The 18,603-nt window shown below is 36.8% G+C and overlaps 1 protein-coding gene across 2 annotated transcripts in view; it reads left to right on the forward strand.

The window, feature by feature from the left end:
* LOC127844148 (poly [ADP-ribose] polymerase 2-like) overlaps positions 1–18,603 on the forward strand; it is a 56,801-nt gene that overhangs the window by 6,424 nt on the left and 31,774 nt on the right. For both annotated transcript variants that reach the window (XR_008032582.1, XM_052374160.1), the window contains exons 2-9: positions 7,121–7,278; positions 7,433–7,556; positions 7,937–8,146; positions 8,929–9,144; positions 9,543–9,655; positions 9,944–10,116; positions 12,270–12,366; positions 13,069–13,155. Coding sequence is in view for 1 of the 2 variants with exons in the window: in XM_052374160.1 (XP_052230120.1) it covers positions 7,121–7,278; positions 7,433–7,556; positions 7,937–8,146; positions 8,929–9,144; positions 9,543–9,655; positions 9,944–10,116; positions 12,270–12,366; positions 13,069–13,155 (1,178 nt within the window). In the remaining variant the exon portion in view is untranslated. The remainder of the gene's footprint in view (positions 1–7,120; positions 7,279–7,432; positions 7,557–7,936; positions 8,147–8,928; positions 9,145–9,542; positions 9,656–9,943; positions 10,117–12,269; positions 12,367–13,068; positions 13,156–18,603) is intronic.

Consider the following 18,603-nt stretch of genomic DNA (forward strand, 5'->3'; position numbering starts at 1 on the left):
TACGACGGACAAAATGCAATCACACAGGGATTTGGAAATATGCAAGGTACGACGGACGACGTACGACGGACAAAATCCAATCACACAAGGATTTGGAAATATGCAAGGTACGACGGACGACGTACGACGGACAAAATCCAATCACACAAGGATTTGGAAATATGCAAGGTACGACGGACGGCGTTCGACGGACAAAATGCAATCACACAAATATCAACAATTTCCTGTAATGGAATTGTGCCCTTTTTATGTCAATAATGACTCTCTTAAGATTCTTTCCTAATGCTTGCTTGTAAGAATATTTACTATTAATAATCTAACCCAAAATTTGGCTTTAGTGTCCCTTATGAATCTACTATCATATCCCCTATCAGATTTCATATGTTCAATTATACATTCAAAAGGCCAACCCAATTGGACAGTTAAATAAAGCTTCTTTTACCGGTACCAACTCTAATGTGTACGAAAAACCGCGAATGGCTACCAAGTACAAGAAATTATACCCTTTTAATAATTTTCATCCAGTAAATGATACCAAACCTTTTTTCGTCCTTACACCATTGAATGGCTACCAGAAATTCTTTTACCGGTACCAACTCTAATGTGTACGAAAAACCGCGAATGGCTACCAAGTACAAGAAATTATACCCTTTTAATAATTTTCATCCAGTAAATGATACCAAACCTTTTTTCGTCCTTACACCATTGAATGGCTACCAGAAATTACCTCCTTTATATAACTCCCACATGACCTTAATGCACAATTAACATGCCCGTTCTTTCATCTGATAATCACGAAAGCCCAAATCTTGCTTAGCATTAACAACAATTTACTCTTAAGTAAACAAAGATGTTACATAAAGCTGCACAATAATTTGCAAAATAACACATCTTTCCCCTCACCTTAAAAAATGAAGACTGTGTCTTGCCGTGAACTGTCTAGTGCAGTGAAGCCCCAATCTTGACAGCCAACTGGTTGAAGAAAGGTACAGGACAGAAGAAGCCCCGAAGTATTCTTCAAAACGATGACCTCATGTGCCTCGTGGTTTTTCTTGTTGACTTTCTCGTCCGAATAACGAGTGTAAAATTTTCCTAAATTTGCCTGGTGCAGAAAAGCCCCAATTGCAAATTCACTACTTAAAAGTTTTCCCTCGTCACCAATAATGTGAAATTATATATGTTTCTACTATTATAACCGAGACGTTCTTCTTGTTTGGGACCATATACCATTTCTTAAAGGCCATTCTAAGCGGAATTGATTTATGCAATAAAAAAGATATGTCATGTTCAAACCAAAAAAGAACTTGACGCTAATCAAAATCGACTGTTTTTGCAACTTTTTTTCGGCCGTTTCTTAGTGGAATGTAACCTCCAAGTTTATCAATTTTCAGGGATTTGGTCGTGAACACCTATTTAATATGCCCTACCATTATCTCCGAAAGATAAAACCCGAACAATGGTTTAAGATGTAAAACATGCCTTCAAGTCAACTACGATATGTTTTTAGAGAGTACAGTCCTACATGAAACGAGTATTTAGTATAGTGTAACCTATAAGACAACGTTTACTGTTATCATCGCGAAAAATAAGCACTTCTCCAAACTTATAAACCTATTTTCTATGTGCATGCCAAATTTCAGACCGATCTTTCACGTAGAAATGCATGAAAATGCATTTTATTATAATGCCTGATAAGCCATCTGGCTTTTGCTGTCGGAGCTTTGATTTATAACAGGCGTTCAGGAGTAAAACGATTACTCTAAATAATAACAATCAGTCAAATTACTGGAATAGTGTTACAAGCTATTAAGAAAAAGAAGTAAACAAGTATTCAAATGTGTTCATGAGTTCTTTCAGCACAAATTGTTGCGATTTGAAATGCTCAAGACGAGTTTTTGTACCGTTTTTCTCTTATTTTCCTCTGAAAACACATTTTTTTTCTTAAAAACTCCCAATGCTCCTTAAATTCATGAAACAAAAGCATTTATTCCGTGAAATTTTCCAAAACAGGTAATATCCCACCCCAAAAATGATGATTTTCTGTAAATACAGCTCCTTTGTGACTAGGCCAGGTTTGCGTTTAGGTCACAATATACGAAATAGTTTCCTTATATAATTCAATGTAAAAGCGACAACTTTGAGCAAAAATAAATGCAACATTTTGCACATAGAGACCCCCATAACCATACCTTTTCTTAAAGGCCATTCTAAGCAGAATCGATTTATGCAATAAAAAAGATATGTCATGTTCAAACCAAAAAAGAACTTGACGCTAATCAAAATCGACTGTTTTTGCAACTTTTTTTTTGTCCGTTTCTTAGTGGAATGTAACCTTTTTCAGTGCAAGGCTTTAGGTGACAATATACTAAAAGATTTCCTACACAAATTCAATGTGAAAGCAATAACTTTAACAAAAAATAAAGTCAAACTTTTGCGCATAGACATCCCCATAACCATACCTTTTCTTAAAGAGCATTCCAAGCCGCAATGATTTAAACAATAAGAAAGGGGGGTCATACGTTATGCAAGAAAGAACTCGACGCGAATCAGCGGTCACTGTTTTATGGCCATCTATTTACCGGCTTCGTACCAGTTGAGAAGGATTTCCCGCCATCTGTCAAAGTCTCATGTAGTCTCCAACCTTTAAGCAAAAGAGTGAATTTCTGTTAAACATCAATGTTTTCCCTACCACATGCACAAAGAATCATTCTAAAATAAAGCCATGGCAAGTGCCCCTACATAGAATTGTGTCTTCTTATAAATGATGTTCATGTTTTTAGAGAGTATAGCATTGCACTCCAAATTTTTTTTACTATATTGTAACCTAAAGGAGAAATTTATTCTGATTAAAATGTGTTTTTCTTGCACATTATTATCTTCATATGCATATTGCAGCAAAATATTAAGTTTGGCTGGATTATCTGTCCATTTGGCCATTTTATATCATATTTTCACACGCGGGTGATTTCGGTCCGAAGAAGGCAATTTTAGGCCTGTTAAAGCTTAAATGTCCCTTTAAGATTTAAAGCTGTTGTGTTCAATATATGCAACAAAATACCAAAACAAACCAAATGGACAGGCACGTGAGGCTTATGCGGGGTGGGGAAAGAATAAATTTGTTAGATATTTTCCCTCAAAGCAATTTTGATAATGCCTTTTTTGTTCATTTTTTTTAAATCATCCCAAAAATGTCAACTCAAAGCAAAAAAAATCCAATTTCATCACAGACAATAAGCAAATTGGTGAAAATGAGAGATCAAAGATACGTTGAAGTGTAGAAATCAATAAGCTTCCAATAACTTGTTGTTTCGCACCAATAAAAGCGTGAAATCTTCAAAGCGCCTTGGTGCTAGGAGCCAATTTGTTTACCAGCTGCCAATGATATATTCTAGCATATAATGTCATGGGTGCCTTTAAACTGTAGAAGATGGTCAATATTCACTGCCAGCTCTCATTAAGAGGTCAAAGAGAATACAAATTTTCATATTTTGGGCACAAAATAAGTACTTTTGACTATTTTTATGGTGGCAATCTGGTCAAAATGGGGCTTCATAACAGAGCCAAAGACAAAAATGCTCATTATGGGGGTTTAGAATGGAAGGAAAGGTTAAAATGAACAAGACACACACATGTAGGAAAGCCTTATAAGCTTAGAAATGAGGTTTCATGTTGTAACAGGGGCAGAAAGGCAGCTCAGATCAGTGCAAGCTTCCTAAAAGGGGTTTCTGGTACTTCTTTTGGGGACACAGCTTCCCGCAGAATTCTCAACACAACACATATCATTGATCCATGTCACCTTTGTATGCAAAGACAAGTGAATAAGGTCAATACTTCCCTTAAATCACTGAATGAGAGAAGCATGTACCAAATAAAAAAACAAAACTGGTTGCTGAAATGCCAAATTTTGGCAAAAAGATCCCTCTAAGGTAAATGATGAAGGGGACACTTGCTACAACAATCCTATGTTTAAGTCGGACGCCACATCCTTTCAAGCCGGGACCATGACTGTAAGCATATTGTGAGAAAACAATACCAAACACAAGCTAATTGTAGGGTTACAAGTAGCATATCAACTCAGATGTTCTGCATACATGCTTGGGAGCAAGGATAAACCTGTTAAGTGCCAACTTCCGCTGCCAACAAAGCACGAGCTTTACGTGTCAGGACGCGGAACTATCTATACAAACTGCACGGGGAATTGTTCGACGGCAAGGATTTGAGTGACCACAAACCTTATTATGAAAGTATTTCACACCTTAAGCATCATAACTATGCTTATTTGCTTGTGTACATGATAATAATTTAGTATTATTACCTGTTTTGCCATCAACAACCCTTCTCCAGTTGCCCTCGGCTAAGTCCCAGACATTTCTCTATAGGAAAAGGTCAAAATACCCAATAGAAATAGGTATAAAATGAAAAATGAAAATGCATTTATGTATTTTATGTGTATTTCTATGAATAATAGCAAGTAATAAAGCTTGTTATGTTCATGATTGAACTAAATATGAAAGCTGGCTCAGTTAAGCGTCTGCTGCACTGTCCAAACTGTAAAAATGTCCGCCATTCCATGTCGGTGACATGGGGCTCTGTTTGAATGTTCATGCTTTACGCACAAGCTATTGTTGCGTTACTGGATCACCGAGTCCCTGGCGTTCAATTCTGACTTAATGTTGCACATTAACGCTTCACGGTCAACCAAAATGCCTTTGAATTTATGTCGGAAAGCAATTTAGCCCTTATTCGGCTATATAAGGGTGGGGGGGTCAACTTGAAAAACAACTATTCCAGGTCAAATAATCTAAATGCATGCATTAAATGCACTTATATTCTTCTCTTTTGCTAAGAAATGACCAAAAATCTGCTTTCCCAGTCATATTTGGCACTTGCAGGTGATATTTCATTTTTACCAAGAGTTAGTATAGGTGACAATATACTAAAAGATTTCCTACACAAATTCAATGTTAAAGCAATAACTTTAACTAAAAATAAAGTCAAACTTTTGCGCATAGACATCCCCATAACCATACCTTTTCTTAAAGAGCATTCCAAGCCGCAATGATTTAAACAATAAAAAAGGGGGGTCATACGTTATGCAAGAAAGAACTCGACGCGAATCAGCGGTCACTGTTTTATGGCCATCTATTTACCGGCTTCGTACCAGTTGAGAAGGATTTCCCGCCATCTGTCAAAGTCATGTAGTCTCCAACCTTCAAGCAAAAGAGTGAATTTCTGTTAAACATCAATGTTTTCCCTACCATATGCACAAAGAATCATTCTAAAATAAAGCCATGGCGAGTGCCCCTACAGAGAATTGTGTCTTCTTATAAATGATGTTCATGTTTTTAGAGAGTATAGCATTGCACTCCAAAATATTTTTACTATATTGTAACCTTTACTAAAGTCTCCAAGTTTATCATATTTCAGGGATTTGGTCGTGAACACCTATTTATACCCTACCATTATCTCCGAAAGAATAAACCCGAACAATGGTTTAAGATGTAAAACATGCCTTCGAGTCAGCTATGTTATTTATGATATTTTTTTAGAGAGTACAGCCCTACATGAAACGAGTATTTAGTATATTGTAACCATCAGTAGAGTGCATCTGAATAGTTTATTCAGACAAACATATCAGTGTCCCATTCACAAATTCAATCTCAAGATCAGCGACATTTTGTGCCCAATTGGGAAAAGAACCAGTACCAAACAATTTGGGAAAAATAAGCGCAAACAATTAAACTGCTGTTGGCAAAATTTTGTTGAATATATAGCAGGGTGAAAATACCCGCCTCCTGGGTCTTAAAGAAACCTTTTGCAGAGTTTGTTCAACATTTGAGGGAAAGATAGCTGGGCCTTTCAGATGGGGAATTTATGTTAACTTAACCCTTTACCACTCAGGGGACAAAACTATTTCTAAACTGCACTCGTCCTGCAGGAAGAGTGCATTAACATTTTCACTTGTCCTGCAAACACATGCTCTCGTCCTTCAAATATGTATGAAATAAAGATTGCAAAGGACTGATATTACTAATAAAGTTTCCTATATCACTTCTAAAATGCTGCTTACTCATTTATTCATGCCAGCTGATAACAAAAGAACGGGCGTTTGAATATCGCCCCCGTCCCCTTTAAAAACCGCTCGTATGTCAGACATTTTTCAGACAAAATTCAGACTGGTTTAAAAACGTATTTTGCGGTTAAATAATTCTTTAAAAATCAATACTTACAGTCAATGCAGTCGGATGGTTCCCTGTCAACGTGGACGCAAAAAGTTTACACCAAAAAGTCAATATTTACTCGGGACACTGTCTCGCATAACAACGCGCACCTGCTCTATGAAATTTACAATTACAATTTCCGGTTTATTCACGTTCTACTTTCGGAATAGATATGCTTTCAGAAAATGATTTTAATTAATGAAAAAGAGTCTTACTGGTCAGAAAAAACATTTTTACATCAGCTTTTTTCACTCGTCCTGTAGGACGAGAGCTTTAGGGAAATACACTCGTCCTTTCAAGATTTCACTCGTCAAAACGAGCGGACGAGTGGAATTTTTGTCCCCTGCCACTAAGATACGTATTTTGATGTAGTTGTAGTCCCATAGAAATTTAAATTTAATTAAATACTTTCCTTACTAAATTCAAATTTTAAAGTTTCATTTTCAACCTTTAGATACAGATGAGCAGCAAGCAGCATAAAACCTGAACAGACTGCGAGTTACTCACAGGCTCTTCTGGTGTTTATGCTGTTTGCACAGAGCAGTTTTCAACTTTCCTCTGAGTGGAAAAGGGTTAATGAGCATGATTATATCAGTGTTCTCCATACAATTTGAGTAGCCAGTTATATTTTCGAAGTAGGTTTTTATTGCGCTGTTTTGAATTGATATTTTTGGGAAAAGTAGCCAGCGCCAAGATTGTTAGTAACGGTGAAATAGGCTGCTGTCAGTGCTTCTTGATAACACTGATTGTATGTTTATATTCTACTTTGTTATAAGAATTAAACAATCACTTTTCTACAAATCATGAAATATATAATGCTCAATTATGGTCAAATTTGGTTCAATAAAGCTTATTTTGATTATGATTGTAATGATTTGTACTTGTTTTTTGTCTTTCAGCAAAGACAGAAAATGGTACCCCTACCAAGAAGCCAAAGCTGGAACCCAGCACTGTAGACTTCTGCTGGGAATTTGAAGGGGACAAACGGACATGGACTCAGTATGGTACATCTATGAACAAGATATTGGTGGATGCCCATTTAAAAGGAACTGCTAAGGTATTCTAAATGACTTTTAAACCAGCTTTTACGCAAGAAAGACTGTACTGTGATATTTCTTGGAAACTGATTTTTTTTAATTTTTCAACAATAAAGCTAACGTTTATTATAGAATTATTTATGGTTTGTCTAAAAATGCTTCTCAATTTAACAGGTAGATTTCAAACTTGATAATGGCCATGAGATGAGTGTAGACCTCAAGAGTAGTGTGCAAAAAAATAAGAAAACGGGCTGGGAAAGACCTGTGAGAGTTTCAGCCAAGGACCCTTCTGATGGAGGTACAGTTTGATTTTGAATCGATTTAAATGCAATTTTTTCCATTCAAATGTTCAATAATTAATGTGTTAGATAAAAGAGACCTACTTGTAATCCAGTCTTATGATAAGATTCTTATCACCATTTTGGGAATTGGATTGCGAAAAATCGTGTTGTTTTTATTTAAATAACTCCTTTTATAATATCACTGTTATTGCCCAAGTTTATGGTCATAGTGAAATTTAGTCAAGGGCATATATTGACCAGAATATACGGTATCAAGGTAGGAAGCTTGCATTTTTGCTTTGTTGAAAAACCAGTTCATAAAGCTGAACTGCCAATGACAAAGTGGCATTCGAGGAGTATTTCATGATAACAGTGACAGTTCTAGTTTTATTGGCAGCCTTTTACGTTTGGAAATGGGAGGATGAGAAGGGCAACTATAATCCATACAGTGTTGAGAATGCCTTGTTGCTAGAGGAGAAATATCAACAGAACACAGATGAGGTTGAGATACAAGCAGCTGGACGCAGTTATCTTGTAGATATCCCCAAGAAAGAGCAGAAAAATAAGGACACAGGGGTTGTGAGGAAGATTTCAAGAACACAATCAGGTGAGGCCTTTTTTTGAAGTTTTATATTAAAATAAAAATTCTGTCACTGGAGTTAATTTGCGTAGAATATTACCAGGTTTTTAACAGTGGTTTCAGCTTAATTAATTGAGCTCGCATGGAGGTGATGAATTCATTGAAGTTTTCTGTATAGGTAGTTTACATGAAGACAAACTTGGAATGGCATTTCAGGCACGTTGGTTTGAGGTCTCTGTGACTTTAAACAGAATAAAATCAAACAGGTGTTTCCAATAAATACTGTAAGCTTACATTTTTCACTCTTGATGAAATTTAGGTTAATGCCAGGTTGCATGGAGACCTAGCTTTACATTTTAAAAGGGATTTTAAAATGGGTTTATGGTCAAGGTCACTGTTCGGAAGTTCCTATAAATCGAAAATCGGTTTGCAGTGAATATCTTCAGGATCATGAATTTGTTGAATTGAAACTGTACATACATGTAGGTTGTTTATGAAGATCTATGCTTAAATGCAAGAGAGTTTATGAGGGTCAGTTGTTGTAAGAGGTAGATTACTTTCACTAAATATAAAAAAATGCAAGAGTCATTCTGCTTAAATTGTTTGTATTGGTAAATTACATGTATAGCCAGCTTCTGATTTCATGTTGAAGCCATTTGGGTCAAGATCAAGATGACTTTGTCTTAAAATAGACTGTGTCTTAAAAAAATGAATTATTTTTTGAAGCAATAGCTTGAGTTCTTTTTTCATGGCATTTATTACTGGAATATTTCACATTTATTACAAGGTTACGTTGAAATTGTTGTCAGATGCCATAAAAGCTGATCCAAGTGGGCCGGAACCCACGGAATCCAGTGGTGTAGAAAGTGACGCACCAGCAACCTCACGCAAAACTAGTAGCCGCGGTAAATCAGGCAAGGTGAAGGAAGAGCCTCAAGAGGAGGAAGAAGTAGAGAAACCCAAAGCTGCTAAATCTGGAGGAAAGGGAAAGTCGGGAAGATCTGGAGCCAAAGAAAGACCAGCAGGTAAGGGAAATTTCAAAGACGCTTTATAATTTTTTAAAAAGAATATCGCATGTCAATTAGTTGTATTGAGCTGTTAATTAAATGTGTTTTATAGTGTCTGTAGTTAGCTCAAGTGAATGTTCATCAAATTGTTTTCAATTCATAAACTCATAAAACATTTCTCTCATTGATTATACACTCCACACAGGCTTATCCAGGATGTCAATTTTTACCTGAAGTGTACTGATGTTTTCAAGCATCAAAAAATACAAATAAGCAGAAAGTGGCGTGCAGGATCAGCCATTTTATGCATGTATGTAACGCCCAGATTTTCAACTGCCCCATCCTTTATCTCACCTAACGCACATGTGTTAAGCTCATCAACTCCATCCTTTATCTCTGATTGTGTCGGATTTCAGTGAAAACAATGGTGATGTCTGGCAAGGCGCCTGTGGACACTGAGTGCCCCCTGCTGGGGAAGGCTCATGTCTTCTATGAGGGCAGTGATGTGTATGACTGCATGCTCAATCAGGTCAGAACTGGTGTTAGAAAACATGACAGTTAAATTTCTGAAACATTATTTTTGTAACTCATAGACTTATAATCAAAAATAAACATTTCTGAAACTATATCCAGATATGTCATATTTGGTTTGTATAATTTTGCTATGTATTATTAAAGTTGACCCTCTTTAAAGGAAATTGCAATCTATTTCAAAATGTTTTCCTGAGATTGCTTTTATCCTACACAGGCTACCTCTGGTGTACATAAGCTCATGTTACTCAGTTGGTGTACAGCATTCCCATCCCCTATATTGCAGACAAACGTCTCCAACAACAACAACAAGTACTTCCTGATCCAGTTGTTGGAGGAAGACAGCAGCAAGAACTACTACACTTGGTTCCGTTGGGGCCGGGTGGGCTACTCTGGACAGAACAATCTCGTACGCTGTGGACCCAACCTCGAGGCAGCTAAAAAGCAGTTCATGAAAAAGTAGGTCAACTTTTACTGATAACAGGGCTTTATTGTAGCTCTTGGGTTTTGCATACTTGGACGTTTGGGAGAGACACTTCAATTACAAGTGAAATGAAAATTAGGGATGTAACGAATACACTAGGTAATGAATATGATACCTATCACAAATACAGGGTGGCGAATACACATATTTATTCAAGAATATGAATTTCAATGAACAAAAGTAATACTGACAACTTGACATGGCATTATATAGTATGAAACTATGAGTATTTGTCAATTTGATAAATTGAGTATCATTGCATACTGAAAATATGAAATATAACACTTTGAAATAACAAAACACAGACTAGAACTGCTTAAACTTTGAACACAGCGCCAAACAAACGACGTGTATTTGGCAGGCAGGTCAACGATATCAATAGCATTCCCTTTGCTAGGCTCCATGTTTGTTGATAAGTTGCACGATCATTGGCGTAAAGATAAACAAAAAAGAAATTCCATCTGCTAATCCTTTGTGTGTATGTTTGAGCATCAAAGCACTCGTATTTGCCTAAATAAACATTAAACAACCATTGAAAGATTTTTCAAATCAATGTAGTAAATATTCAACCGGTGCCCGCCATTATTGTTGATAATCTCACTGTGGGTGGGGTAAACATGATGAAAAACGCCGGAATAAGGAGAAGAACATTTACATTTTAAAATTGTATATATGTACACGTGTGGTAAAAAATGTAACTTTATTATTGTGGTGTTTTTTTCCAATCATTTTTAGTGCGTTCTAATGCCTACTGGTATTTTTCTTGTTTTTTTATAATATAAAATATGACTTTAATATAATAAATTGAGGAAAAATAAATGAACAATAAAATAAATTTTAATGTTTTCATAGCTCCAAATTAGTGTGTGTTTTATATAGGAACATGTAGATAAAAAGTGGTTAAATAGCTCCTAAGTATTGTGTTTTGTGATTAAGAAAATGTAGAAAAAAAAGAAAGCTTTATGGGCACCCTTTTGAATCAACCCCCATTCCGCCATGTCTTGCCGCTGTGCTTGACCAAAATCTTGGGGAAATGCCTGTTTAAATATAGGGGTTTATTGTTTGAACCATCATTTGAAAGGTAAGATAAGATGATTAAACTTTCAAACTCGAAACCACGTTGTTTGTATTTGCCAAATATTCGGTTCGGGAGGTGGCGAATAACGAATACGATTCGTCCACAGCCGTATTCGAGTAATTCGAATATTAGAATGTATCATTACAGCCCTAATGAAAATTCATGGAAAAGATCTGATTTAGGGGAAAAGATGAGATGAGTTTAGTTAACATACTTGTGCTCTTGTTTTTATGTCCCCACTGAGTTGAAAATATTAAGAATGGTACTGTCCATCTGCAGGGCCCTCTCTTGCCGCCAGGGGAAGTCACCCACAGTTGTCATGAGGGGGAATTTTCGCGTCCATTACCTTTTATGTTTTTATATTTTAATGTGATTTACATAGATATACATTTAATCAAAAGTTAGTAGCACGATACCAGCTGGCAACATAGGTATAACAGTTAAAAAAAATAATTTTTTTTAAGGGTGGAATTTTTAGCTGAAATAGGGGAAAAAACTATTTGGTGGTAAACAGTGCAAAACGAGTGCCCTGATCTGTCTGTACATACATTGGTACAAATATCCCAAAGCTAGTATTTTCAACTCTGCTTTAACTAACTGGTTGATATTGCTCAAACGCTGTATGAAACTGAAAGGGTAGATGTGCTTAAAGATAGAAATTTCGGCTCAGATGTTTTGTCTGTTTTTCCATTATTGAATATGTAGTTCCAAAATTTTGGGTTTTCAATCTTTAATTAAATGATTTGCAGACTTTACTAAAAATTTAATAGCTGGATGAAAAATGTAGACGTTTGTACAGAAAGGAGTTTTGGCAGAACTATGGACCTTTGAAGAGTCCACTGTAGAATATATTGTGAATTTGTTCGTGTTGAAACATGTTATTAGGGGGGCATGAGTTTCAATGGCACATTCCTAGTTTATATCCTGGTAAAGTAAGTTATTATCAATCAAGAAATATCTTGATATACCAGTAGTTTGTTTTATTATGCTACAAAAAATGTTCTTTGTTCTGGGTTTAACCACAATTATGAACATTATGTTTGGTTTTAGATTTCAAGACAAGACAAAAAATGAGTGGGCCAATCGTAAGAAGTTTGTGAAAGTGCCTGGCAAGTATGACATGCTGGAAATGGACTACACTGCAAAGGTGGAAGCTTCTGTTCATGGATTTGCATTACTTGTTTGGATGATCAGTTTGCTTTTGTTTGTTAAAGTTGAGATATTATAGTAATTAAAGTTGAGATATTATAGTAATTAATGGGTGAGAACATACTGGTAACTAGTGCGTCACTTATAGGAATGTTAAGCAGATACAAGAGTTTCTCTTGCAACCATTCATATAGTGTCTTTCATACTTAGATTGGTAAAAGAACTGTGAACATCAATAGTCTGACATTTAGCACAACAATAAAAAAAAGAAAGAAATAATCTAGTTTATGACATTATTTTTAATCCACCATGTCACAAGTTTAATATGCAAAGCAGAGAACCTCTTTCTTATCAAGCAATTGATTCGCCATTCAATAATTACAAAACATGTACTCAAGTTATATTATGGTCATGAATCTCATCAATCACTGCATTTATTTTGGTCATAAACTTACTAAATAAAAAAATCTGCATCATTTCATCATTACAAGGCTTTATTATATTTTCTATAATTCACAATGTTTGATTACACCTATGTTTAGTATATCCCGCTAGATGTTAGTTTCTCAATACATCCTTTACAATATCGTCCCAATAGTGCTAAAAGGTAACAAGTGACATTGAAATTAGAAGACACATGGTAGCTTTTTCCTCCAATGGAGTAATATGATTGAATCCCTATTTGTATACTGTCTTGCAGGGACTCGATGAAACTGATGCCCCAGACTTGAAGAAGACCAAAAGCAATGTGAAGGTGCCTGACTCTAAGCTGGACAAGCGTCTTCAGGTATGTCATGCCATGTGTTCATGCATTTCATGTTCAGAGGATGCATCAGAAGGATAGTTTAAAAATATGTTTGTTTGCGCTTTAATGATTAGAAACTAAACCTATCGGTTAGAGTTTCAGACAAATTTTCCAAATGCTTCCTTGCCGATGTTAATATTGTAAGCAATCTTGTTAAGTCCAAATCTCTTTACCAGGAGTCTCTGACTTCCATTTGTGTCGAACACTGTATGCATTAAGCCCAGTTTTCCAAGAATAAAACTCACATCAGTCCCTGATAGACCAGATCTCTCTTTTCTCAGACCCCGATGGACCTGATCTCTCTTTTCTCAATCCCTGATAGACCTGATCTCTCTTTATCCCATTTTCACCGCGACATTGACGGTATAACACGTTGTGGGATATACTTGCTTGTATTCAACACTGTGGAATATACCTGTCGCGTGCACGGACTACTTTTTAAATGACGTCATGCGCTAAAATTAGGTCGATATTGTTTGGTTCATTGATCGAATTTTAAGGTCACCCATTAGAAGAAAATGTGCATATTTTGCAGAAAACATATATCTGACATATTCACCAAAAGAAATGTTGAAATAAAATATGAAATTACACGATTTTTGTTTTGTTATTTTTTTATTTATAACAAAGTCGACAAAACTTAAGCTTCAAAATTATACGACCTTCAACCTTTAAAACTAGTCATATGACATAATTTTTCGCCATCCGTATAATGAATCAGCTGATTGATGGCGTCATAAAATGACATACTTATTGCGTCATTTTCCCCATTTTTTTGACGATTTATTATAAACGCGACTTATTTCACATTTTTTCTACATCTACTGTATGTCGACATATCTGAATTGTCAATTGATCACATTTTCCTTATTTCGTGTAATGTGCATTGTTTATAACCAAAGCATATACTTTTGACATTTAACTTAAATATTAAGAATGTACAACAAGCCATACACATATCGCACAGTTCATGAATAATCTGCTATGTTTGCTTTCCTATTTAATTCACGTTAGGCATAGAGCTGTGTAAAGTATAAGATGGTAAAAATAGCACCACAGTGGAATTGGGAACGTCCCATTTTGTACACGGGTATTTTCTACTTATTTATCTGTTGTGTGCTGGAATGTTTTCCATTCTTTGTGTATTTATATATTAAATTATTTTCTCGTACAATAAGGGCATTTACCATAGATAAATAAAACATTGTGCAAGTTTAAACATAATTATGTTTGTATGCAGAAATCTGCAAATGCAACCGAGTTTACCAACGGCTATTATTAGATAAACTGCTCCGGTTCATTTGAACAGCAGTAATGTAGAGTACATGACGTAGCGTGTGACGAAGAAGAAAGTTTATCGCGTTCATAAACTCATTTGAATAAAGTGATAGAATGGCATAAGGGTCTTTATTTAACTATGCTAAAATAATTATTAAAGACCCTAGATGCAAAATCGTCAATTATTGAGTTAAATGGATTATTAGATGGATTTTAAAGGATAATTAAAGGTAAGATACTAGTTCTTACGTGTTTTGATTTTTGTTTGTAATTTTGTCGTTCCCTGTTCTCGGGGAAATGATTTTAACATGGGCGCCATTGATGCATCGGATCACACATGGCATACCCATAACATTATATAAAAAACACGTTCTGCGCGTCCTTAAATTCGTCGTCCGAAGTCGGAAAACGTATTGCCCTGTATATTTTGTCAAATAAAGTGTCAGTCGCTGCAATTGTCTGTTTACTCGTCAAAATTGTCAAGGTCTTCGATAGCTAAAGAAACTTCAGCGTACAGTTTATTTAGTATTGAAAGACCTGTACAAAGTCGCGCCAGTCAAAAATCATAAAAAGCGACATTTAAAGTTATGGTAGCCAGAACTAGGTCGTCGATGGTGTACATGTATGTTGACATCGACAGCATTTTGTCAGGAGCAATCGCCGCCATATTGGATTTGATCATTTTCTTTCGAAAATAAAATGAATTATAGTAAAGTAAAATCTTCTTTTCGCGGTCATAATGTGTTAAAATTCGCATACTGCGTAAAATTGAATGTAGGCATATGGTGATATTTTTTACTTGTTTTACAGTTTGTGTGTGAATTTTTTAAAGACTATTTTGCGCACCAGAACAAATACATGTATATCACTACGCATGGTTACATTTGTTAGATTTTAAGCGCTTTTATGACTGAATTAAAATTATTGTTAAGGTTATTAGATCTATTTATGTTAAATGTCACGTTGAAAAAATCAAATGGAATAAATAGAATACTAGGATTAGCGTTGAATACAGAGAAGTTTATGTTGCTCGGCTCGAACACCGAAAGCGCTCGCCAAGGCTCGCGCTTCCGGCGTTCTAAGCCTCGCAACATAAACTTCTCTGTATTCAACGCTAACCTAGTATTCTCTATTTCTCAGACCCTGATGGACCTGATCTCTCTTTTCTCAGTCCCTGATAGACCTGATCTCTCTTTTCTCAGACCCCGATGGACCTGATCTCTCTTTTCTCAGTGCCTGCTAGACCTGATCTCTCTTTTCTCAGACCCCGATGGACCTGATCTCTCTTTCCTCAGTCCCTGATAGACGTGATCTCTCTTTTCTCAGACCCCGATGGACCTGATCTCTCTTTTCTCAGTCCCTGATAGGCCTGATCTCTCTTTTCTCAGTCTCTGATAGACCTGATCTCTCTTTTCTTAGTCCCTGATAGACCTGATCTCTCTTTTCTCAGTCCCTGATAGACATGATCTCTCTTTTCTTAGTCCCTGATAGACATGATCTCTCTTTCCCAGACCTTGATAGACCTGATCTCTCTTTTCTCAGTCCCTGATAGGCCTGATCTTTTTTTTCTCAGTCCCTGATAGACATGATCTCTCTTTTCTCAGTCTCTGATAGACCTGATCTCTCTTTTCTCAGTCCCTGATAGACCTGATCTCTCTTTACTCAGTCCCTGATAGACCTGATCTCTCTTTTCTCAGACCCTGATAGACCTGATCTCTCTTTTCTCAGTCTCTGATAGACCTGATCTCTCTTTTCTCAGTCCCTGATAGACCTGATATCTCTTTTCTCAATCCCTGATAGACCCGATCTCTCTTTTCTCAGTCCCTGATAGACCTGATCTCTCTTTTCTCAGTCCCTGATAGACCTGATCTCTCTTTCCTCAGACCCTAATAGACATGATCTCTCTTTTCTCAGTCCCTTATAGACCTGATCCCTCTTTTCTCAGTCCCTGATAGACATGATCTCTTTTTTCTCAGTCCCTGATAGGCCTGATCTCTCTTTTCTCAGTCCCTTATAGACCTGATCTCTCTTTTCTCAGTCCCTGATAGACCTGATCTCTCTTTTCTCAGTCCCTTACAGACATGATCTCTCTTTCCTCAGACCCTGATAGACCTGATCTCTCTTTTCTCAGTCCCTGATAGACCTGATCTCTTTTTTCTCAGTCCCTGATGGACCTTATCTCTCTTTTCTCAGTCCCTGATGGACCTGATCTCTCTTTTCTCAGTCCCTGATAGACCTGATCTCTCTTTTCTCAGTCCCTGATAGACCTGATCTCTCTTTTCTCAGTCCCTGATGGACCTTATTTCTCTTTTCTCAGTTCCTGATGGACCTGATCTCTCTTTTCTCAGTCCCTGATAGACTTGATCTCTCATTTCTCAGTCCCTGATATGCCTGATCTCTGTTTTCATCGTCCCTGATAGACTTGATCTCTATTCTCAGTCCCTGATAGACCTGATCTCTCTTTTCTCAGTCCCTGATAGACCTGATCTCTCTTTTCTCAGTCCCTTATAGATCTGATCTCTCTTTTCTCAGTCCCTGATAGACCAGAAGTCTCTTTTCTCAGTCTCTGATAGACCTGATCTCTCTTTTCTCAGTCCATGATAGACCTGATCTCTCTTTTCTCAGTCCCTGATAGACCTGATCTCTCTTTTCTCAGACCATGATAAACCTGATCTCTCTTTTCTCAGTCCCTTATAGACATGATCTCTCCTTTCTCAGTCCCTGATAAACATAATCTCTCTTTTCTCAGTCCCTGATAGACATGATCTCTCTTTTCTCAGTCCCTGATAGACATGATCTCTCTTTTCTCAGTCCCTGATAGACATGATCTCTCTTTTCTCAGTCCCTGATAGACATGATCTCTCTTTTCTCAGTCCCTGATAGGCCTGATCTCTCTCTTTTCTCAGTCCCTGATAGACCTGATCTCTCTTTTCTCAGTCCCTGATAGACCTGATCTCTCTTTTCTCAGTCCCTGATAGACCTGATCTCTCTTTTCTCAGTCCCTGATAGACCTGATCTCTCTTTTCTCAGTCCCTGAAAGACATGATCTCTGTTTTCTCAATCCCTGATAAACATGATCTCTCTTTTCTCAGTCCCTGATAGACCTGATCTCTCTTTTCTTAGTCCCTGATAGACATGATCTCTCTTTTCTCAGTTCCTGATAGACATGATCTCTCTTTTCTCAGTCCCTTATAGACCTGATATCTTTTTCCTCAGTCCCTGATAGATCTGATCTCTTTTTTCTCAGTCCCTGATATACCTGATCTCTCTTTTCTTAGTCGCTTATAGACCTGATCTTTCTTTTCTCAGTCCCTGATAGACCTGATCTCTCTTTTCTCAGTTGCTTATAGACCTGATCTCTCTTTTCTCAGTCCCTTATAGACATGATCTCTCTTTTCTTAGTCCCTGATAGACATGATCTCTCTTTTCTCAGTCCCTGATAGACCTGATCTCTCTTTTGTCAGTCCCTGATAGACCTGATCTCTCTTTTCTCAGTCCCTGATAGACATGATCTCTCTCTTTTCTCAGTCCCTGATAGATATGATCTCTCTTTTCTTAGTCCCTGATAGACATGATCTCTCTTTTCTCAGTCCCTGATAGACCCGATCTCTCTTTTCTCAGTCCCTGATAGACCTGATCTCTCTTTTCTCTGTCCCTGATAGAACTCATCTTTCTTTTCTCAGTCCCTGACAGGACTGATCTCTCTTTACTCATTCCCTGATAGACATGATCTCTCTTTCCTCAGTCCCTGATAGACATGATCTCTCTTTTCTCAGACCCTGATAGACATGATCTCTCTTTTCTCAGTCCCTGTTAGACCTGATCTCTCTTTTCTCAGTCCCTTATAGACATAATCTCTTTTTTTTCAGTCCCTGATAGACCTAATCTCTCTTTTGTCAGTCTCTTGATAGACCTAATTTCTCTTTTTTTAGTCCCTGATAGATCTGATCTCTCTTTTTTCAGTCCCAGATAGATATGATCTCTCTTTTCTCAGTCCCTGATAGACCTGATCTCTCTTTTCTCAGTCTTTGATAGACCTGATCTCTCCTATCTCAGTCTCTGATAGACCTGATCTCTCTTTTCTCAGTCCATGATAGACATGATCTCTCTTTCCTCAGTCTCTGATAGACATGATCTTTCTTTTCTCAGTCC

Source organism: Dreissena polymorpha, chromosome 9 (genome assembly GCF_020536995.1).
Source record: "Dreissena polymorpha isolate Duluth1 chromosome 9, UMN_Dpol_1.0, whole genome shotgun sequence".
Lineage (NCBI taxonomy): Eukaryota > Metazoa > Mollusca > Bivalvia > Myida > Dreissenidae > Dreissena > Dreissena polymorpha.